Raw genomic sequence first — 24,660 nt, 5'->3', positions numbered from 1 at the left:
GTCCTCACTCTAAATGGCAGCAGATGTGTATTTTCTTTTTGACTCTGCAGCTGGTGTGGACCACCTGCTTTAACCTTTCACTAGCCTCTGAGTTTTCTATGATTCCTGTTGGAAGAAAAGCTGAGTGTTGGGAGAGCAGTGGGCCTGCTCTGAGCCCTCTCCCTGGACTGGGGGAGCAGTGGGCCTGCTCTGAGCCCCTCAACCTGAGCTGCGGGGTCAGTGGGCCTGCTCTATGCCCTCACCCTGGACTTTGGGGCCAGTGGACCTGCTCTGAGCCCTCACCCTGAACTCGGGGGCAGTGGGCTTGCTCTGAGCCCTCACCCTAGACTGTGAGGCCAGTGGACCTGCTCTGAGCCCTCACCCTGGACTCGGGGGCAGCGGGCCTGCTCTGAGCCCTCATCCTGGACTCGGGGGCAGCGGGCCTGCTCTGAGCCCTCACCCTGGACTCGGGGGCAGCGGGCCTGCTCTAAGCCCTCACCTTGAACATTCAAGATTTAAGAAAGTTTACCACCAACAGATTCTGTTGAAAAGAACTACTTAAGAAGTCCTCCTGCAAGAAATGACATGAATCCAGAGGAAGAAGCAGTGTGAAAAAAGTAACACTTCCCTAAGTAATCAGCCAATGCTATTATTTAAGACTAAAGTATTGATTGCCATGGATGCTTAAAATAACAATTTAGAATTAGAATTCTGGATTATATCAACAGGAGAGTTGGGGAAAAGGAAAACAGCGGGAGGAAGTGAACACTCCTTATCTTGTTTGGGAAGAGTCTATATGTACTGTTTACCTTTAGATTTTGTTAGGCAACATTATATATGGATATAAAAAATTAAGAGTATTAGAAAAATAGCAATGAAATGTATAAATTTCAAACCAGTAAAGGAAATAAGATGGAACAAAGAAATTTCAATCAACCCAACAGAAAGCAAGAACGGGAACAAAAAGAGAAACAGCATAATCAATAGAAAACACAAAGATAGGCCAGGCATGGTGGCTCACGCCTATAATCCCAGCACTTTGGGAGGCCGAGGAGGGTGGATCACTTGAGGTCAGGAGTTCAAGACCAGCCTGGCCAACATGGTGAAACCCTGTCTCTACTAAAAGTACAAAAATTAGCCAGGCTTCTTGGTGGGCACCTGTAATCCCAGCTACTTTGGAGGCTGAGGCAGGAGAATCACTTTAACTTGGGAGTTGGAGGTTGCAGTGAGCCGAGATCATGCCATTGTACTCCAGCCTGGGTGACAGGGCGAGGCTCTATCTCAAAAAAACAAAATAAAACAAAACAACCCCACAAAGATAATAAAGTCCAAACAAATGAGTATTCATAATAAATGGGCAATAAGAAAAAAAATCAAGTGAATAGCAAATAGGCAATTCATATGAAAATACTATTCAAGGAAATTAAAATTGCTAAGAAAGAAAAAATGCTTGATCTCACCATTTATCAAGGAAATACAAATAAAAGGGCATTGAGATGCTATTTTTACTGATTAGATTGGCAAGTATTTTTAACTTTGATAACAAATGTTAGCCGGAGTTGGGCAAATGGGTACCCTCATGTCCCACCAGAGTGAGTGCATATTAGTGCAGCCAATTTGAAGGGCATCTGACATATGTATTAAAACCAAAACATTTGCATGTGTGTGCAAGAAAGTATAGTCAAGATTATCTTAGCAGCATTGCTGGTAGCAGTGAGATATTGGCAATGACCTAAAGGTCCATCATTGGGAGAATAACTACATGAACTATTGTATGTTCCTACCACAGAATACTCTGCAGCAGTTAAAAACAGTAACTTAGAATCATTTCTTTCTTTTTTCATTTTCTTCTTTCTTCCTTTCTCTCTCTCTCTCTCTTTCTTTCTTTGAGACAGAGTCTTGCTCTGTCTCCCAGGCTGGAGTGCAGTGGTACAATCTTGGTTCACTGCAATCTCTGCCTGGCAAGTTCAAGTGATTCTCCCACCTCTGCCTTCCAAGAAGCTGGGATTGCAGGTGCCCACCACCATGCCTGGCTACTTTCTGTATTTTTAGTAGAGATGGGATTTTACCATGTTTGCCAAGCTGGTCTCGAACTTCTGACTTCAGGCGATCCACCTGCCTTGGCCTCCCAAAGTGCTGGGATTACAAGTGCGCCCCACCAGATTCATTTCTTATAGTACGAGTAGACTTACTGTGACTACTTAAAAATTTTCAGAAGGAAAGGAACAGAAACATATTTTATATGTGTAAAGCCACATAAGACAACACTACCGTCTTTTCACAAAGCCCTTTCCCCTTCCCGCTTGCCCGCTTCTTTCCCCATCCTGCTTGCCACCCTCTTTTTGCCCTCCATCTACCCCAAAACTATTTTCCCCATCGTCTTTTTCCCAATCCTCTTTCCTACCTCCCTCTCGCCACCCTCTTGTCTCCTCCCACTTGCCACCTTCTTTTCCCCCCTCCATCCACCCAAAAGCTTTTTACCCACCGTTTTTCTTTCTGCACCGTCTTTCTTTTCTGCCCTCTGTCTTTTCGCAAAACCTTCTCTCCCTCCCGCTCACCACCCTCTTTTTCCTTCTCCCACTTGTCACCCTCCTTTCCCCATCCAGCTACCCAAAAACATTTTCCCCCACGGTCTTTCCGGAAAACCTTGTCTCCCTCACTCACCACTCTCTTTTGACCCCTGCTGCTCACCACCCTCTTTTCCCTCTCCATCTACCCCAAAACATTTTTTCCTCACTGTCTTTCCCCCCTCACCATCTTTTCACAAAGCCTTCTCCCTGCTCCTGCTCACCACCCTCTTTTTCCCCACTCCCACCCCTCTCCCACATGCCACCCTTTTTTCAACCTCCATCTACCCCAAAACTATTTTTCCATCGTCGTTTTCCCAACCCTCCTTCCCACCTCCTGCTTATCACCTTCCCCCCTCCATCTACCCAAAACCTTTTCCCCCACTCTTTTCCCCACCGTCTTTTATGCCTCCTGCTCGCCACCCTCTTTTCCCGCTCCATCTAACCAAAAACTTTTCTCCCCACTGTCTTTTCTCCCCACTGTCTTTTCACAAAACATTCTCTCCCTCTTGCTCACCCCGTTTTTCCCCCCTTTACCAATCTCTCTTTAGTCCTCCCACTTGCCACCCTCCAGGGTCAGACCCTGAGTGCTGGCACTCTGGACGCACCCCACCGTCAGCAGGGAGAGGCGCAGGGCTGGGAGGGGCCTGGAGTCTTGCCTGGGGTATTACTTTTGCAAATTCATTTTGTGCGGTCCTCGGTTGGTTTCCCTGGCAGCGATTCCATTGGAAGCCAGCTTCAAGCCGGCATTTCCGGCCTGGCAGGTGTTCACAGCGGCGTCTCTCCTGCCCCAGGACGTGCGCAGTGCTTGGCACAAGGGCGGCAGCGATGCCAGCTTCAGCAGCGCAGTATGGTCACTCAGGCCCAGGCCCCGGCCCGGGTTCGCGGGTTCGCGGGTTCGCGTTAGTGCGGCTCTGCCAGAGTAGGCGCAGAGCTTTGGGAGTTCTCCCTAGGTGCCGGTCGGGCGGGGGCGCCCAGGAGCTTCTTGGAGGCCGCAGCTGGCGGCCCATCGGGACAAGCGTCCAGTCAGCAGCATGTCAGAGCCGGTGTCACATGTGCGTGCACTAGGGGAAGGCAGCCTGGGGTCGCTCCTTGGGGCCATCTGCCTGCAGGAATGAGTCCACCGACTTGTAGCTGAGCTGCAAGGGCGTCAGGCAGCGGAAAGTGCCAGGAGAGTGGGGGATCTGCACGCAGACCCTCTGTGAGGGCACCACCATCTCCCCAGGAGACAGCCAGGGTGGCACTCTGGCGATGAGGCTGGGGTCTCAGTACTCGCCCTGACACCACCCCCCTCCCTTGTCTCCTCAGCATCATAGTTGGGGGCCTCCTCCGTGTCTGAAATTTGCAAGTCTTTCTCCTGAATGGTGAAATTGTGCACGGGGCTCTACCTGGGCAGCTTCCTATTGGGGATGCTGCTGTTTTACCGCTTCTGGGCGCTCTTTGGCTTGTACAGCTTGGCTGCCTTCTTGTTCTGGTTGATCCCGAGCTTGCTCAACTTGAAGGACTCCAGGTGCTTCCTCATGGACCTGTCGAAGATTTCCTGCTCCTGCTTCTCGTCCTCAGTTGGTGTGGCTGTAGCGATGCATGTACTCCTTCCCCGCCTTGCGCAGGTACTGCTGCAGCGTGTGGTGCGTGACGGGGTCCTCCCCATACCGAACGTCTGCCACGTTCAGGGACTGAACTTCCAGACAGACGGCATTGATGTTCTCCCTCAGAAGGTAAGAGACAGAGGCCACCGTTGCGGACGATCATGGCGTGAAGTCCACGTTGACGACGTTATCAATACTTGGGGAGCTGATGAAGGCCACGGACCTTAGGCACTCTCCCTTGGTGGCTTAGCTGATGGCTTAGCTGATGACATCCTTCAGGTTCAGCTCATGGAAGACATTGAGGATCTCATCTCAAGACTTCTGGGTTAGCCGTCTCATGAGAACCCCACTGAGGAACTTCCTGTCAAAGTGGGACCACATCTCTCTGAGATAGTTGTGCCTAATATGCGGAGCTATGTCCCTGATGGCCAAGAGGATGTGGTTGAAAGCATGGTGGTGCAGCTTCTCATGGAGCTTGGGCTCCTGGTGCTCACTCCTCTTCACCTTCAGCCACTGCACCAGGGGCTTGATGGTCAGGACCCGGAAAATGACTGTGAAGAAGATGATGACGGTGGTGCTGACAAACAGGTTCTTCTCCTTGACCTTGTTTCTGTCCGGAAGCACGACCAGGATGAAGGCCATGGCCCCATGCAGGCGTCTATAGGACATGACCACCTGGTCTATGATCTCCAGCTGCATCATCCAATAGCAGTACAGGAGTCAGGACTGGATGACACCATGGCTCGGTACATGAAGGTGAAGGCCAGTGCAGGAGGATGAAGGCCATGTTCCACGTCCAGATGAGCAAGTTCATGGTCGAGATGCCCAGGGATATGAAGATGATATTGGTTCCACTGGCCAGCATCTTCATGGTGTAGTGCGTGGTGGTGGCCGACTGCTCCGAGATGTTGACTTTCATGTACTTATGACAGCAGATGCCACAGAAGATGATGGCCAGGATGGCCGACAGCAACAGTTTCTCAGATGTCCTACAGACGGGTAGGAGATGAAGAACACGAAACCAGGCTAGATGATGTGCACATGCTTGGTGAAGTGGGTCACCAGTGACAGCAGGAAGGCAAACACCTCCCCACAGTCATGCCCCCCAAGCTCACCACAAAGAAGGACACTACACCTTTTGCACAGTCCACGCTGGTCACGTTGTCATCACCCAGTGTCATAAAAGATTGAAACACATTGTACAGAGTCATTCAGTAGCAACTCCCTGAAGACGATGATGAACAGGACCTCATTGACATGAACCTCCTCAAACACAACCAGGATGGCTGCTGGGTCCACAGTGGTGATCAGGCTGCCCAACAGGAGGAAGTCCAGCAGCCCTATCTGCAGGTTGCCCATGAGCCTACTAAGGGAGATGACATAGAGGGACAGTATGGTGGTGGCTGCATTGCACATGGTGCTGATGACCTGGTACAGCAGGATGGTGCCCAGGTTGCCAAAGAAGAGCCAGTTGGGCATGAAGTAGCCGGCATCTAGCATGATGGGGGACGTCAGCATGAAGTCGCTATGTGGTCGGCCACCCAGATGATGCTGCCCAGCACCAGGCCCAGGACGATGAGCAGGGTGCTCTCAGGGACCACGGTGGTGACCTTGTGGGACAGGTAGAACCAACCTTGGCCAGGCTGACCACAAGGATGCAGATCACAATCATGTACTGGTCCTGGACATTGGCCCATTCAAAGGCGGCCACGTGGGAGCCCTGACTCACATCATGTACACTACCGTGCTCCTCCTCGACACCCCCTCACCCATAGCAGCCACCCAGCACCAGCGCCACTGCCATCAGCAGCCCCCGGCAGCAACATCTGTGATGCGTTTCCATGCCAGCCTGGGACACACATGTTGTGGGAAGTCCCAGCTGTGCCCATCTGATGCACCGTGTCTGGGTATCGTGGGTATTGTCTGTGCGATGGGCCCTAGAGCTCAGCTGTCATCTCTTTGTTTTGTTTTTTTGGTTTTTGTTTTTTTGTCTTTTTGATGGAGTTTCACTCTTTGTTGCCTTGGCTAGAGGGCAGTGGTGTGATCTCGGCTCACTGCAACCTCCGCCTCCCAGGTTCAAGGGATTCTCCTGTCTTAGCCTCCCAAGTAGCTGGGATTACAGGTGACTGACACCACGCCCGGCTAATTTTTGTATTTTTAGTGCAGACAGGGTTTCACCATGTTGGCCAGGCTGGTCTCGAACTCCTGACCTCAGATGATCTGCCTGCCTCGGCCTCCCAAAGTGTTGGGATTACAGGCTTTTTGTCTTTTAAGCTTTGCCAAGATAAACGCCTTCTGTTTGAAAAGGATGATTTTCAAAAGGGCCAGAACCTCCTTCCTGGTTCTAAAGGAAGTTTGGGCCAGGGCCCCTTGAGCTTAGGAGAAGGCATGAGTGTGAAAGTGATGGGGGCAGGTGGCTTTCATAGCTGGATGATGTAGAATGCATCGTGGAAGGGTGGCTGCAAGTGGCTTTGCTTAGCATGGCCACCTGGAAGGAGGCTTAGGGTCTTCCAAGTGGCCAGGGCCGTGAGGGGATTAACCCAGCCTCTTGGTTCCAGTTATGTATGTGTTCTTGAGTCAAATGGGCCAGGGTCTATATCCACAGTGACTCCAGCATCCCAGCCAAGCCTGCGTCCTCCTCTGTCTGCAGAGGGATGACATAGAGGCCATGCCAGGGATTTCTGTCCCCACATCACACAGCTGATGTCATGACCTTGAAGTGAACAGTAAGCCAGCTGATGAAGGGGTCTGTGGGGAACCTAGACTATGAAAAGAGGTAGGGCACCGGGTCTGCCACGCATCCCCTGGGTCCCTTCATTCCCCTTGGCACAGGGAAGTTCCTCTCCTGGGGAGGAGAGGCTTGCACCCTGCCCCTGCTTCTGCCCGCTACTCTGCCTGGTTGTTACGGCCACTTGGCTCAGCCTCCCTTGCAGCTGTGGCCTCATGGGAAACACAAAGGCTCAGGAGGATCCAGAAACCAAGACTCTTGGGACATGGAATTTGGCAATGCCCTGGTCAAAACCATCCAGAGGGAGAAATCTTTACAACGATCTCCTAAGACTGCAAATGGCAAAATGTTTCCCAGTCTCCAGCATCCCTTTCCCAGCACTCAAGGGAAGACAAGAGGTGTTAGTGAGTATCTGATCCAGGGCTGCATCTCCTGTGAAATCTTGTGATTTATAAGATCCAGCAAAGGCTTTAGTCAGGCTAGGAAGAAATTCTGAAACAGGGGATTCCCTGCTGGAAAGCCTATATGCCAGCACAATTAGGAAAGATTTCAGGAAGAACAAAGGAAGCCATGGTGCAAAGGTGTGGCTGACCCAAACATTTCAGCTTGAGGAGTCTTGGCTGCTGGTGGGAACGAGAAGCAATGGTGTTGGCTGCTCCAAGTCCACATGTAATTGATCTATCTACATATATATTTACATTTTTTGCTTTTTTAAGGAAACTTTTAGGATAATTTTTTTTTTTTAACAGAATCTGGCTCTGTCGCCCAGGCTGGAGTGCAGTGGCGTGATCTTGGCTCACTGCAAGCTCCACCTGCCAGGTTCACACCCTTCTCCTGCCTCAGCCTCCCGAGTAGCTGGGACTGCAGGCGCCCCCACCACACCCGGCTAATTTTTTGTATTTTTAGTAGAGACAGGATTTCACCGTGTTAGCCAGGATGGCCTCGATCTCCTGACTTCGTGATCCGCCCGCCTCTGCCTCCCAAGGTGCTTGGATTAGAGGCATGCGCCACCGCGCCCGGCTGAAACAAATTTTAACCTAAAGATACACAGAACTCAGGTACCGTCAGCATGTTCTAATGGCCATCAGCCTATCCCTTCTCCCCTGTAATATTATGCTGAAGCAACATGCAGACATTATATGATTTCATCTGTAAATATTTTAATACGTATCTCTTAAAAAAAGGGACTCTTTTCAAGTAACATAACCAGAACATTTTTATTGTGTTCTGTTTAATATGAAGCCTCAGGGTGGTTAACATCAGGCCTTGGAGTGATGAACAGTGTTCTCTAAGCTGGTCACTTCCTTTGCAGGGTTTACCCTCGGTGCTCAGTGCTGGTCAGTGGGTGAGACAGTTGGTCGAGGCTGAGCACATTAATTCAGCTCCAATCAGACTCTGATGTTTATCTCAATCTCTCTCTCACGTTTGAGACAGGGTCTTGCTCTGTCACCCAGACTGGAGTGCAATGGTGTGATTCCTGCTCACTGCAACCTCTGCCTCCCAGGCTCAAGCGATTCTCCCACCTCAACCTCCCAAGTAGCTGGGACCACAGGTGCATGCCACCACACCCAGCTAATTTTTGTATGTTTTGTAGAGACAGGGTTTCACCATGTTACCTAGGCTGGTGTCTGTCTCTCTCTCTCTCTCTCTAACATTTTATTTTTATTTATTTTTAATTTTTATTTTTTATAGAGACAAGGTCTTGCCTTGTTGCCAAGGCTGGTCTTGAACTCCTGGCTTCCAGTGATCCTCCCACCTTGACCTCCTAGACTCAAGAGTTTCCAATCAGGAGACACTCATGGAAGAACAGGGTAGGCCTCCTGGGGATGCTCTGGGACTGGAGCCTTGCCTCAGCCTCTTTATTTTAAACCTTGGTCTAAAGTCTTCTGTGACCTCCTGGCTGAGTTCATATTACACAAGCCCCAAATCCCTTTGTAGCATTTAAAAAACTGTAGTCACAGAATTCTGTGCCTAGCTGTATACCTACCATCTTGCCCTTGAGAACTAAGTGCCTTGAAGGCAAGGGTCCTGTCTTGCTCAAATCTTATCCCCAATACCTGCCACAGCTTGTAGCACATAGTAGGTGCTCAGATCAGCTTTCTGAAATGAAGCAGAAAAGTCAGGGCACTTGGGTTCATTCACTAGATTTTTGTTTTGTTTTGTTTTGAGACTGAGTCTCGCTGTGTTGCCCAGGCTGGAATGCAGTGACGTGATCTCGGCTCACTGCAAGCTCCGCCTCCTGGGTTCACGCCATTCTCCTGCCTCAGCCTCCTGAGTAGCTGGGATTACAGGCACCCGCCACCATGCCTGGCTTTTTTTTTTTTTTTTTTTTTTTTTTTGGTATTTTTAGTAGAGACGGGTTTTCACCATATTAGCCAGGATGGTCTCCATCTCTTGACTTCGTGATCCACCTGTCTTGGCCTCCCAAAGTGCTGAGATTACAGGTGTGAGCCACCGCACCTGGCCCATTCACCAGATATTTACTGAGCACCCAACCTGTGCCAGCCACTGTGCTAGAATCAAGGAAGACAGCAGTTGTAGAAAAGGAGAGGAAAATCCTTATCTTCTCAGAGCTTACATTCTGCTGGAAGACAACGGATGGGCAAGGAGATGGATGAATATATTCTATGGGACCAAGCCTTTGCTCCACCCTCACCTTGCTGGATGACCTGGGGTATTTCACTCCACCTCAGTGAGCCACAGTTTTCCATTTCTGTCAAATAAGGAAGTAGGGCAAGATGGTCTCCTTAGAATTCAAGACATTCTCAGAGGGTCTGCAGGGATTTCTCAAACATTGAATTGTCTTCCATCCAATGTCAATGCTTTAAGCATACTGAGGACCCTGTTTGTTGCTTGGACTTAATTAAGCCCAGGGTTGTGTGGGCAGGAAACTCAATGCTCATGTTTCAGGAAAAGCACTGGATCCAATGATTGCCAAGCCCCACCCCAGCTCAGATCAGCTAATCAGGGACCCCATGCTTCTGCATTATCTTTTTTCTGTGTGTAAACAGGCACATCCTAGGTGCTTCAATATTGAGTTCCAGCTGAATCAGCCCTTCCAAGGTCACTGCCCAGGGTATAGGGCATCCCTAGCTCTGGGCTGTGAACACTTGTCTATCCTTGTTACTCTCACCAGAACCTAAGGCTCAATGAAAGATAAATAGCAAGGGTCAGAAATTTGAGGGATTGCATATGGGGAAACCCAGGGGCTCCAGCATCACTTGGAGGACAAGAAATAAATGGAGATAAATGGGGGGTCTTTGTCTGGGCTGGTGCAGGAGCACTTCTTGTTTTCACAGACAGCCCTCATTCCTGCACAGTTATGATCCTCATTCCTTAGCTGGGTAACCCGATGTTAGAAAAGATCACCAAAGAGCTGGGTAATGGGGTTCTGGGGTCGGGCTGGACTTGCCTCCAATCTCAGCCCTACTGTATGGAGCAGTGGAACCCTCATATACTGCTGGTGGGCAACCAATTTACTTAGACGAGTTTGGCAGTTTCTTGTGTAACTTACCCTTATCATGTGACCCAGCAACTCCACTCCTAGGGATCTACCCAAGAGAAATGAAAACATATTCTCACACAAAAACTTATACACACATTTTCATAACAACTTTATTCATAATGGCTCAAGACTGGAAACAACCCAAATGTGCACCAGCTGAAGAATGGATATGTAGACGTTTGTGATCCATCCATGCAACAGAACTTTATTTGTCAATAGACAGGGATGAAGCCACAATGGACATTACAACATGGATGAACCTCAGAAGCATTACACTATGTGAAAGAAGCCAACCATAAAGGCCACACAGTATATGATTTCACTAAGAGGGAATGTGTAGAAAAAGGCACATCTGTAGAGTCAGAAAGCAGATTGGTGGTTGCCTAGGGCTGGGGGTGGGAATGGAAGATTGCCTGCAAACAGGCAAGATAAATGTTTTCAGGGTAATAGAATGTTCTAAAACTGGCTTGTGATGATGATTGCCCAAATCTATAGATTTACTGATCTAACTGTACATTTATCGTGAGTAAATTTTATGGTGTGTAAATTATGCCTCAGTAAAGCTGCTGAAATATGCAAAATAAAACCCAAAACTCATCCCTTGATTCTTCCTAGCTGTGCAGGCTGGGACAATCAACTCCAGTTCCCTGAGCCTCAGTTTATTTATGTGTAAGACGGGCATGTACTAATGGAACCTCTCAATGAGCATGCCAGGAGGATTCATATAACAGAAAATACATGCAAAGACTTTTGCTGGGAACCCGGCACCTGCACAGGGCCCTCAATTATGTGGGTTGTTGGTGTCATTTCCATGGAACCAAAGAAACTATAGCCACAGAACTCCTCCTTGCTGACAGCTGGTGGGGCTGGTGTTGGCTTGCTTCACTGAGCATTTCCAGTGCTCGGCATTCACTGTGCACTGTAAACATTCTCTGAGCACCATGGACAAGTGAACAAAACAGAGCCCCTCTACAGGTGTCCAGCACCCTTTGGGGAATCAGAGAAGAAAACTGGTGTTTGCAACCCTGTGTGATGGGCACATGTGCTGTAGGAGCCCAGGGAGAAACAAACTGGCTAAAGTGGGCACATGAGGGGCTCCTCAGAGGCAGCTACACTTGTGTCCTTGCATGAACCCTGCTGAGCCCGATTCTGGAACAGATCAGGACAGGAAGAGCTTTCAAAGAGTTTCTGTTTCAATATTCTTTTCATTGCTAGGAAACTGAGGCTGAGAAAGGGGTAGGAACTGGCTCAGGTTCTGTGATGGAAGTGGGATTTGAATGCTGTCTGACCTTGAAACCTGTGTTAGTATGAATCCTCCCAGAAGCAGACACCAAGTTAGGATGAGATCAGCAGAGATTTATTGGGGATGCACCTATGCAGGTTAAGAGAGGGGCCAGGAGTGATCAGGGAGAGCCTTCAGACTGCCATGTGAGAGGGGAGAGGGGGAAGGAAGGAAGGTAGGGCAGGAGGAGTCCGAGACACAGCACAGCTCTAGGAACATTTGGCCGGATCAGTTGGGAGTCTCTGGTGGACTATTGACTGTTAGAGTATTCCCTTGTCCTGCAGGAACAAGTGGCACTAGTACCCTGGCATGCTCGGTTCTGGCTGGGAGCAGCCTATAGGAAGTGTGGCCTCAGTGCCTAGGCTGGAGTGCAGTGGTGCAATCATGGCTTACCGCAGCCTTGACCTCTTGGGCTGAATTGGTTCTTCCACCTCAGCATCCTGGGTAGCTGGGACCACAGGCATGTGTAACCATGCCCAGCTAATCTTTTAATTTCTTGTTGAATGTCTTGTTGTGTTACCCAGGCTGGACTCAAACTCCTGGGCTCAAGCAATCCACCCTCCTCGGCATCCCAAAGTTCTGGGATTACAGATGTGAGACCCCGTGCCCGACCGGTTGGTTGTATTTCTATTGGATAGTGCTGGTCTAACACAGGTTTTCTCAGCCTCAGCATTGTTGACATTTGGGGCTGAATCATTCTTTGTGTTGAGGGTGGTCTTGTGTATTCTAGAGTGTTCAGAAGCCTCCCTGGCCTCCAGCTACTGGATGTCAGTAGCACCTAGTTAATCCTCAAGGCATAGCAACCCAAAGTTTCTCCAGACATCGACGGGATCACCCCACTTGAGAACAGAGCACATGTTGTGTAGCCACAAGAGCCTATGGCTTACCACATGCCAAGAACTGGTATTAAGGACAGGGTGTTAGGGACACAAACAGGGAACAAAAACTCCTGCCTATGTGGCACTTACTTTAGTGGGAAGTAGAGACAACGAATGAGTAAATATACATTGCCCCTGGCAACACATGCCGTGGTAAACAGTGAAACAGGAAAGGGGACCAGGAGCACAGGGTGGTATGTGCTAGCAGGCTTCCTGTTGTGTGTATTTCATCAGCGAGGCCTCACAGAGAAATCAAAGAGTGAGGAAACAAGCTGGATTCTGAGAACAGTGTTCAAAAAAGTGGCGGGGGCCAGTGCAAAGACCCAGAGGTGCACATCACTGAAAACAAGGAAGGAGATCTCTATGTAGTGACATGAAAAGACTATTAATCAGTGAAAAATTTGTAAATGGGGGCCTTGAACTTAAACTAGGACAAATGATACACGTCTTTCTGGTGAGGTGGTTAAACCTTTTTAAAAATAGCTTTATTGAGGGCCAGGTGAAGTGGCTCACATCTGTAATCCCAGCACTTTGGGAAGCTGAAGTAGTTGAATCACCTGAGGTCAGGAGTTAGAGACTAGCCTGGCCAACATGGCAAAACCCGGTCTCTACCAAAAAAATACAAAAATTATTTGGGCATGGTAATGCATGCCTGTAATCCCAGCTACTCGGGAGGCTGAGGCAGGAGAATCACTTGAGTCAAGAAGGCAGAGTTTGCAGTGAGCCAACATCATGCCACTACACTCCAACCTGGGTGACAGAGCAAGACTCCATCTCAAAAAAAGAAGAAAAAAAGCTTTATTGAAATATAATTCACATGCCATAAAAGTCACTCATTTAAAGCCTAAAATTCACTGGTTTTTATTATGTACACAGAGTTGTGCAACAATCACCACATTTGCTTTAGAAAATTTTCATTACCTCTAAAAGGAACCCCATACCCTGTGACCAACACTCCCAAATTCTCCCAGTCCCCCACTCAACCCTAGGCAACCACTAATCTACTTTCTATCTCCAAATTGGTCTATTCTGGACATTTCACATAAATAGAATCATATATGATTTTTTTGTGACTGGCTTCTTTCACTTAGCATAATGTTTTCAAAGTTCATCACGTTCTAGGATATATCAGTATTTCACTCCTTTTTATTGCTGAATAATAGTCCCTTGTAGCAATATATCTCATGTTGTTTATCCATCCATCAGTTGATGAGCATTTGAGTAGTTTCCAATTTTGGGCTGTTACATATAATGCTAAGATGAACATTCAACTGCAAGTTTTTGTGTAAACATATGTTTTCCTTTCTCTTTGAAGTAGCTTTGCTGGGTTATGTGGTAACTCTTATGTTTAGCAAATTGTGGCACTACCAAACTTTTCTAAATGGTATGGATCATTTTATAGTCCCATCAACAATGAATGAGGGTGCCAATTTCTCCACACCCTTGCCAATACTTCTTTCTGTCTTTTTGATTAAAGCTATCCTAGTGGGTGTGAAGTAGTATCTCATTGTGGTTGTGCTTTCCATTTCTTTAAAAACTAATGGTACTGAGCATCATTTTAATGTGATTATTGGCCATTTGCATACATTCTTTGGAGAAATGCCTATTCACATATTTTGTCTATATTTAATTGGATTTTTTATTGAGTTGTATGAGTTTTTTTTATTACATATTCTAGATAAAAACACTAACGGATATATAAATGGCAAATATTTTCTCTCAGTTTGTGGGTTGTCTTTTAACTTTCTTGATGGCATCTTTTGAGACACACAAGTTTTTAATTTTGGTAAAGTCTAATTTGGCTATTTTTCTTTTGTCGTACTTCAAAAGCTTGGCCTATCCCAAGTAGTAAAGATTGACTTATATATTTTTCTAAGAATTGTATAGTTTTAGCTCTTATATTTAGGTGTATTGTCCAATATCAATTTAGTTTTGCGTATGGTGAGAGGTAGGGTCTAACTTTATTCTTTTGCATGTGGATAAACAGTTGTTCCAGTATCATTTGTCAGAAATATCATTCTTTCCCAATTGAGTTGTCTTGGATCCTTGTTAAAAATCCATTTTTTGTAAACGTGAAGGTTTATTTCCAGACTCTTTATGCTAGCGATCTACCTATGCCAGTACCACCCTATCTTAATTACTGCAGCTTTGTAGTAAGTTCTGAAATTAGGAAGTGTGAGTCCTCCAGTTTATTCTTCTCTTTTTAGATTGTTGGCTATTCTGAACTCCTTGAATTGCCATACGAATTTTAAGTATGCCCATTTTGCAAAAATGTTAGCTGGGGTTCTGACAGGGATTGTATTAAGTCTGTAGATTTGGAGAGTATTGCAATCTTAATACTAAGACTTCTAATCCATAAATACGTACTATTTTTCAGTTTATATCTAATTTACCTCCACAATGTTTCACAATGTTTAGAGTACAAGTTTTGTTCTGTTTTGTTAAATTTATTCCTAAGTATTTTATTCCTTTAAATGCTATTATAAATGGAATCACTGTCTTAATTTCAGATTGCTCATTGCTAGCGTATAGAAACACAACTGATTTTAATACATTAATCTTGTACACTGCAACTGTGCTGAACTGTTTATTTAGTTCATTTAGTTATTTAGTTCTTCCCAAAGATCTTCTATATAAAAGCTTTATATACAAGATCATGTCATTCACAAATAGAGTTTTACTTCTCCCTTTCTAATCTATATGCCCTTTTATTCCCTCCCCCACTTTTTTTTTGAGTCTCATGCCATTGTCCAGGCTGGAGTGCAATGGTGCAATCTTGGCTCACTGTAACCTCCACCTGCTGGGTTTAAGCGATTCTCCTGCCTCAGCCTCCCAAGTGGCCGGGATTACAGGCATCCGCCACCACGCCAGGCAAATTTTTGTATTTTTAGTAGAGACGGGGTTTCACCAAGTTGGCCAGGCTGGTCTCGAACTCCTGACCTCAGGTGATCCACCCGCCTCAGCCTCCCAAGTGCTGGGATTACAGGCGTGAGCCACCATGCCCTTCTTATTTCCCTTTCTTGCCTAATTGCCCTGCTCTAGAACCTTCAGTATAAGATTGAATAAAAGTGGTGAGACTGGACATCCTTGTCTTATTCTTGACTGTAGAAGGAAACCATTAGGTATAACGTTAATCTTGGGGTTTTTATAGATAACCATTATCAGGTTGAGGAGCTTCCCTTCTATTCCTATTTCAGTGGGGTTTCTTTTTAATCATGAAGGGGTGTGAATTTTGTCAAATGCTTTCTTCAGTGTCTATTGAAATCATCATGTGATTTTCTTTCCTCTTTTATTCATATATTACATTAATTTTTGTGTGTCAAATCAACCTTGCATTACTGGGATAAATCCCATTTGGACATAGTATGTAACCTTTACATATGTGGATGGATTTGGTCTGGAAGTATTTCCTCAGGATCTCTGTGTCTATAATCATAAGAGATGATCTGTAGTTTTCTTTATGTCTGTCTGGATTTGGTATCAGGGTAATATTGGCCTTATAGGATGAGTTGGGAAGTGTTTCTGACATGGGTAAATTTTTAAATGTATTTCAGGATAGGCAAAGCCTCAGAGTGGGAGAAGGATATCAGTAAGTAAACCTAGGTGAACAGAAAGTGAACACTATGAAAGTGCAAGCATCAGAGAAATGTGCCATACATAAATTTTTTACAATTTTTTCTACCAAAGGATATGAGATATCACTGAACTCACTACAATATAAGCACGTTTAAAGAAGCAGTTATTTTTAAAGATTGTGGTTTTGTTAGTAATCTCCACTCCATAAGCATGATATTCCAGAGGCCTCTGAAATCCAATGTACTCAAAACTTATAATTTTTCCCACAAACCTCCTGCTTTCCTGTAGTCCCCATCTTGGTAAAGAGATGCCTTTCATGCCATCACTCAAAATGATCTGTCAATCATTTTGGATTTTCCCCCAACCCCATGACACCTAGAAATGACCAATTCTAGACAATATGACTTCTTAATATTGTTTTTTGTTTGTTTGTTTGTTTTTGAAACGCAGTCTCACTTTGTCACCCAGGCTGGAGTGCAGTGGCATGATCTGGGCTCACTGCAACCTCCACCTCCCAGGTTCAAGCGATTCTCCTGCCTCAGCCTCCTGAGTAGCTGGGATTACAGGCATGCACTACCATGCCTGGCTACTTTTTGTATTTTTAGTACAGATGGGATTTCACCATATTGGCCAGGCTGGTCTTGAACTCCTGACCTTGTGATCTGCCCGCCTTGGCCTCCCAAAGTGCTGGGATTACAGGCATGAGCCACTGTGCCCAGCCTCTTAATATTGTTTAAATCTGTCACCCACTCCATCTACAATGATTAGGACTTAATTTAGGGCTTCATTAGCTCTCAACTGAGCAATTTTCATGGCCTAGTTTTGATCCTCGATTCTTGCCGTTCACTCTTTCAACCCATCTGTCCATGATGCTAGTTTTTTTTTCAACTTTGAAAAAATGTTTATGAAAACTAGATTAGGGTATCATATTTTTACATTATTCTGCAATGATGTTTAAGCAAGGGGAAAAGTCGCACAAAGCTCTAAAATAATTTTATGTTCGACTTTAGAATGCATTGCAATGAAACCTCAACAATGAAGGAACTAAATAAGGGAAATGAACTAAGTTAGTCTAAACATGAAAAGGTTCCTTTTTGAATAGATTTCATTTTTTGAGCAGCAGAACTGAGCAGAAATTACAATGTTCCTATATGCCCCTCACTCCCACAGCCTTCTCCTATCACAACCTGCACCAGAGTGGTACATTTATTACAACTGATGAACCCCACAGTGACACATCATTTTCACACATAAATTGAAGTTTGTAATTTACATTAGGGTTCACTCTTGATGGATTTGAACTAATGCATAATGACGTGTATTCACCATTACAGTACCACACAGAATACATACACTGTGCTACAAATCCTCTGTGCTTTGCCTATTCATTCGTCTCTCCCCTCAGATCCTGGCAAACACTACACTTTTTACCGTCTCCATAGTTTTACCTTTTCCAGAACGTAATTCGGGATTTTATAGTATACGGCCTTTTCAGATTGGCTTCTTTCACTTAGTAACACACATTTAAGGTTCTTCCATGTCTTTTCATGAGTTGATATAGCTCATTTCTTTTTGGTGCTGAATAACAGTCCATTGGCTGGGTATAGTAGAGATTATTTATACATTCATCTACTGAAGGACATCTTGGTTGCTTCCAAGTTTTGGCAATTATGAAAAAAGCTTCCATACACATCTGCATGCAGGTTTTTTTGTGAACATGTTTTCAACTCACTTGGGCAAATTCCAAGGAGCATAATTGCTGGATCATACAGTAAGAATACGTAAGAAGTTGCCAAACAATCTTCCAAAGTACCATTTTGTATTCCCACTGGCAGTGAATGAGAGTTCCTGTTGCTCCCCATCTTCCCCAGCTTTGGCGTTGTCAGTGTTTTGGATTTCAGCCATTGTAACAGTCATGTAATAGTACGTCACTGCTGTTTTAATTTGCATTTCCCTAATGACACATAATGTGGAGCACAGTTATCTTTTCAAAACGTAGAGCTGATCATGTTATTTCTTGCCTCAAGGTCCTATAATGACTTCTCCCTGTCTATAGAATAAAATTCAGACTCCTTAGAAATGCTCCCAAGATTATGCATCTCACATTCCGGCCCCATTTTACCCATCTACAACCTCACCTCATCTTGCAACATCTCTGGTACTTCTATCCTCTAATCATCTGCATCTGCAGCTTCAGAACACATCAGCTTCTATACTGTTGCTCCTGCTCTGCTCTACTTACTGTCTTGTGCACACATGGTTACCTGACAAGCACCTAATCACCTTTCAACATTCAGCTCCAATATCAACTATTCCACAAAGCTTTTATACCTACCCCCTTTACACTACTACCTACATCATATATTGCACCCATAACAATTTATTTATTTTATTTTTATTATTTTTTTGAGACAGAGTCTCACTCTGTCACCCAGGCTGGAGTGCAGTGGCATGATCTTGACTCACTGCAAGCTCCGCCTCCTGGGTTCACGCCATTCTCCTGCCTCAGCCTCCTGAATAGCTGGGACTACAGGCACCTGCCACCACGCCTGGCTAATTTTTTATATTTTTAAGAGACAGGGCTTCGCTGTGTTAGCCAGGATGGTCTTGATCTCCTGACCTCGTGATCCACCCACCTCGGCCTCCCAAAGTGCTGGGATTACAGGCATGAGCCACCGCACCTGGTCCCTAACAATTTCATTTATTACTAAACTGAAGGGAGCACATCTGATCTCTATCACCTAGCACAGTGTTTTGCACATATTGGTACTCATTAAAGCTTTGTTCAAGGAAAGAACAGATATTTTAGTTTTTCAATTGATCCTCAGAACAAATCTGTGCTATAGGTAAGGTATTATCCAAGTTTTAGACATTAATAACAATTTGGTTATCCTGTGTTAGCTGTTTGTGTTGCTATAAAGGAATACCTGACACTGGGCAATTTATAAAGAAACGAGGTTTATTTTGGCTCATGGTTCTGTAGACTGTACAAGGGGTATAATGCTGTTATCTGCTTCCAGTGAGGGCCTCAGGAAGTTTACAATCATGGTAGGAGGAGAGGAGCCAGCATGTTACATGGTGAGAGAACGAGAGAGAGAGAGAGAGAGGAAGGAGGTGTGAGGTTGTTTTTTGTTTGTTTGTTTGTTTTGAGACAGAGTCTTCCTCTGTCGCCCAGGCTGGAATGCAGTGGCACGATCTCAGCTCACTGCAACCTCTGCCTCCTGGGTTCAAGCAATTCTCTTGCCTCAGCCTCCCGAGTAGCTGGGACTACAGATACGTGCCACCACACCTGGCTAATTTTTGTATTTTTAGTAGAGATGGGGTTTCTAGATGTTGGCCAGGATGGTCTCCAACTCCTGACCTCGTGCTCCACCAGCCTCGGCCTTCCGAAGTGCTGAGATTACAGGCGTGAGCCACGGTGCGCGGCCCCTAGGTTCTTTTAAACCAGATCTCATGTGAAATCAGAGTGAGAACTCATTCATTACCACAAGGACAGCACCAAGACATTCATGAGGATCCACCCCCATGATCCAAGCACCTCCCACTAGGCCCACCTCCAACACTGGGGGTCACATTTCAACATGAGATTTGGAGGGGACAAAACATCCAAGCCATATCATGCTCCAAAAGTTTGTTTAGAGGGATGTTGGCTTCTCACAGGAATCCCATTCTGATTCACTCCAAATGAAGTCCACCAACGTTTATCCAACTCATAACATACATGCACACACAGGAATCTGCTATAATATGAGTTTTTATTACACTAATAGGAAAGATCATTAATTCGGGAATCTGCATTGCATTGTACAGACTTCTAGTCATCCTAAAGGGATGGCATTACAGAAAGGAAAGTTGTTTCTTGTAGTGCAGCTCGTTTGAGTGTTGTTGCACCATATTTCAAAATGATGGGTACTAGAGTAATACAAGGTACCAGGCTAATAATACTGCTGGTGATAGTGGTAAAGGGTCATTGCTCTTAAATAAAAGCTAAATTAAAAAGCTGCATTGCTTATATATGACTTTGTATGGAGCTCTCTAACCTTAACCCCCTTTCTTTCACTCATTCAAACAACTGCTTTTATAATTTTGGATAACATGAATTCTTAAAAACATACTTATGCTATATCAAATAAGACTGTCCTATAGAGTTGCCAGCGTGTGTATCCCCGAAGCCAACAGTACTCGTACCTACACAGGTGCAGCTCTAGCAACAGAAGTCAGGTGTCAGGACTGCAAAATGCACATGACAGAAATAAAGACATGAGTGACTATAACTGCCCAAGGAATCTGGATTGTTTCCTTCACCACAGTGTTCTTCCATAGTGAGACCCTGAAAATAATAGGCTGGGGGAGGGTAGAAGATAACAAACAGATTTGCAAGTCCTTCACCTATAATGAGAATGGATAATTCAACTATATGCCAGAAGAAAAAGCACAACCCCGTTCAGCATTAATTGTGCTGGAACTTCCACCGTAAGTCTGGGTCCAGTCAATGGGGTAATTTCCAATATCCCAAAAGAACCAAGGTTGATAACCAAAAGCTAAAATGTTTCCCTCTAGAAGATAGTTATGCTTCTCCTCAGGAGTAGAAATCACTGTAGCAGAGGACAAAATGAGGCCATGAAATCTGGTTAAGCCAGACTGGATGCCTAGAGGGTGGCTGAGGAGCAAATGGAAGCTGCAGCAGGAGAACAAAGACCCAGCCAGTAATAAAAGCTGGGTCCATGAACGGCTTCTTGAAATGGTGTGTGGTCATGCTTAGCTGAGCATGCTGTGGGAGTCATGATCTTGGAAAATGAGGGGGCAATGAAGACTTAAAGATGGGATGGAAAATGATGCAAGAACAGCTAAAAAAAAAAAAAAAAGGAAGAAAATAGAAGGGGAAGAGGAAACAAAGAAAACAGAAAGAAGCTGGCCACTGTGGCTCATGCCTGTAATTCCAGCAATTCAGGAGGCCAAGGTGGGAGAATCACTTGAGGTAAGAAGGTTGAGACCAGCCTGGGCAACAGACCCTTGTCTCTACAAAAAATTTTTAAAAAAAATTAGCTGGGCATGATGGCACACACCTGTAGTCCCAGCCATTCAGGAGGCTAAGGTGGGAGGATCACTGGAGCCCTGGAGTTCAAAGGTGCAGCAAGGTATGATTATGCCACCGCACCCCAGCCTGGGCAACATAACCAGACCCTGTCTTTAAAAAAAAAAAAAAAAATGGGAGCAGGTAGAGAAAAAAGTATTTCCATAATTTTTTACAATTAAAAAATATATCTAGCTCTTAAGAGTAATGACACCAAAAAGATTTCTAAATCTATTCCCAAAGCATTTATCTCATCCTTTCTGAAAAAGTTCTAAAAACACAACTCCAAAGATGAAATGGAAGGTAAACAAGGCAATAGCGCTGAATACGTAATTTCAGTAACTCAGAATTTGCTCCATCCTCTGCTCTAAAAAAGCTTTGCTACAGAAGAGCAGTTACCTTTAAAACTTTTCCCCCAACATAAAGATATCCAGAATGTGAAGCTACCATTAGAAATGTTGACATAGGCTGGGCGCAGAGGCTCACGCCTCCAATCCCAGCACCTTGGGAGGCCAAGGCGGGCAGATCACAAGGTCAGGAGATCAAGACCATCCTGGCTAACATGGTAAAAACCTGTCTCTACTAAAAACACAAAAAATTAGCCAGGCGTGCTGGTGGGCGCCTGTAGTCCCAGCTACTCGGGAGGCTGAGGCAGGAGAATGGCATGAACCCAGGAGGCGGTGGTTGCAGTGAGCCGGGATCAGCCACTGCACTCCAGCCTGGGTGACAGAGCGAGACTCCGTCTCAAAAAAAAAAAAAAAATGTTGACATAGATCTTCATTTACTGATATGTGAAAACATCCCTAAAGTTCTAAATACGAGCTACAGAATCACATCAACCGTCTAATACGTCTGTAACCTAAACGCTAGTCAGCAGTTGATCCGCAAGCGGGATTAGGAAATATTTCAGAGCCAGCATCTCCTCGCACCATCCAGGTACCTACACACTTGAGGCCACCAAGTCACCTGCGCAGCCCTTGCTCCTCCAAGACCAACCAGGGCTCCCCAGACCCACAGGCCTGAATCTGGAGGACAGCAGTCTGCCTGGCAACAGCGACTCGGAGATCTCAACCTAAGGACAGAAGGAAGATGCATAAAATGAATAGGGGAAAGGAGTGGCCAACTAGCAAGTGCCCTTATCTGTTATCACGTCACTCTCACAGCAGACTTGGGCAAATGGTTGACCTGTGGAAGCTGTACAAAATGTTTGACTCTGGGTATGAGTAATTCCCCTTCCGATCTTACAGTGCCCAAGGAAGAAGTAAGTAGCTCCAGGATTGCTGAGACCAACCTGGGCAGCCTACAAGACTGCTGTGGTGACAGGCTGCATAGTCAGCAGCAAGACGACAGAGCACCAAAAAACACAGATTAGAATGGGGTCAGCCATCCAGGTGGCTAGTGGCCACTGCCTTTGTCGATGCAGATAAAGAACATTTTCATTCCTGCGGAGTTCTATGGGGCAGTGCTGCTCTAGAGGCTGACATTTCCATCTTCAGCACTTCCCCTGGCTATTACCTAGGTTCATTCTGCTGCTTCCACAAGACAAGGATAGAAAAGGATGCCTTAGAGCAACGGTCAGCAAACTGTTTATAATAAAGGGGCAGACAGAAAACATCTGAGGCTCTGTGAGCCATCCAGTCTCTGTCATAATCACTCAACTCTTACATTGGAGGTAGGGTGAGAGCAGCAATAGACAGTAAGTAAACAAATGAATGTGGTTGTGTTCCAATAAAATTTTATTAACAAAATATGACAGTGGGGGGGCCACAGTTTGCCAAACTTTGCCTTGGAGGACATGCAGAGGCACCCTCAGAATTCAGTGAAAACCTGCTCCCATATTGCTAAGACTCATGAAGTATAATCTCTCATCTTCTTTCTCTTTCCCCTGCCCAGGCCCTAAGTTAGGGTTCCCATCCATATAACAAAGACTTCTGGTCAGGTGGCATTTGCTATCTCTGAGATTCCCTGCCCATGAAAGCCACAAAGAGATTTCTTCTTTTACACACCCTGAAGCATATTATGGCCCCAGCAAGGCTAACTAAATCAAACTGTGGTTTAAAAACAAAACAAACCAACCACTGTGAAATATTTATTTTTGTTTTGTAGTATTAAGCATGATTAAACCAGTGCAGAAAAATACTAAGTACATTGGGTAAAAGATGAGCTAGCTGTTCTAGTATTTGCTTTTTGTAACCCAGTTAAGACCATCAGCATATACAACATCATCACTAACTCAACAATGTAGCTGCAGGGTAACATGTGGATACCCTGTGTGCTCTACTGGCCTCCAAAGGCATTCAGGGGATCATCAAAGATGTTGGACACCTTGTGTTCAAATCTTGGTTCAGGTGCGGCCTGTGCAGATTGGCTTTTTGGTTTGGTTGTCTTAGCCTGGATACCAGAGGAGAAGATGTCATCTTTAGAAAGAAAAAAGAAAAACAGTTGCTGAAGAGGGGTGGAGAAAGGTACTTTTAAGACACATGCAAGCAAACCACCAAAGACCCAGCTCTGGTAACAGCATGGAGTACCCTAAAACACTAACCTAGAACTCAAGCCTCTTAGATTCTGGTTCTGTTTGTTACTCATTAAATTTTATGATCACACACAGGTTTCTCTTGGAGCACAATTTCTTCAGCTACAAAAGTGTATGTATGTGTGTGTGCAGGACAGAAAAAAGGGAAGGGTAACTTGATCTCCAAACCAGCCCACGCCCCTACCATCAGGGACAATGGACTTATTTAGATATTCTTTTCATACTGGGTTTTAAAAGAGCAATAAAAATATGCAAAGGGAAATCCAATATAGGACCCACCTGTTTTCTTTCAGAATAAATGCACTGATTTGAGGCATCTCGATGTAAGACTGTAAGCCTCCGTCACTGCATTCGTTTAGTGTTTCACTGACTCAAAAGCTTGTCTTATCTAATTATGGTACTTACCCAGTAATGTTACTGCTAGGGTTTTATCCAACCATGATTTAACATGTATACATAAAGTTAGGTGTACACAAATGGTAAAGACCACAGCATTATTTGTAATAAAGAAAACAGAAACAATCGAGATTGCCGTCAACAGGCTAATGGCTAAATACAAAGAAATCGTGCACAGCACTGAAAACAAGGAAGGAGATCTCTATGTACTGACATGAAAAGACATTAAGTAACTAAAAGACAGAGCAGAATAGGTAAATATATTCTTACTTTTTAAAAAGGTGGGTATATATTGATGTGTACACAAACATATATTAATATCACTGTGTCTGAAAGGATACACACCAAAGTGTTACTATTACCTCTAGGGGTTATTCACTTTTTACATTTTCTGAATTGCATGAATCTATTACAATAAGCATGTATTACTTTTTTTGTATTTAAAATAATGAATGAGTTCCCTTCTGCACTCCATGTGGTGGGAAGCAGGGGAGACAGAGCACACGGCTTGCTGGAGGCACAGAGCCAGTGTGTGACTCTGCAGCACCAGCTG

The 24,660-nt window shown here is 45.2% G+C and overlaps 1 protein-coding gene and 1 pseudogene across 14 annotated transcripts in view; both read right to left on the bottom strand.

Annotated features, from left to right (window-relative positions):
* Positions 1-3,517: 3,517 nt before the first annotated feature.
* Positions 3,518-22,812, bottom strand: LOC117974456 (sodium/hydrogen exchanger 3-like; annotated as a pseudogene).
* Positions 22,813-22,891: 79 nt separating this feature from the next.
* WASHC2C (WASH complex subunit 2C) overlaps positions 22,892-24,660 on the bottom strand; it is a 65,203-nt gene continuing 63,434 nt past the window's right edge. For all 14 annotated transcript variants that reach the window (XM_055092708.2, XM_055092709.2, XM_055092715.2 and 11 more), the window contains one exon: positions 22,892-23,595. In XM_055092708.2, coding sequence (XP_054948683.1) covers positions 23,456-23,595 — 140 coding nt within the window. In that variant the 3' untranslated portion in view covers positions 22,892-23,455. The remainder of the gene's footprint in view (positions 23,596-24,660) is intronic.

The sequence above is a fragment of the Pan paniscus genome, chromosome 8 (assembly GCF_029289425.2).
Source record: "Pan paniscus chromosome 8, NHGRI_mPanPan1-v2.0_pri, whole genome shotgun sequence".
Taxonomy (NCBI): Eukaryota; Metazoa; Chordata; class Mammalia; order Primates; family Hominidae; genus Pan; species Pan paniscus.
Note: the sequence above shows the minus strand (reverse complement) of the source record. Positions and strands in the feature narration are given on the sequence as shown.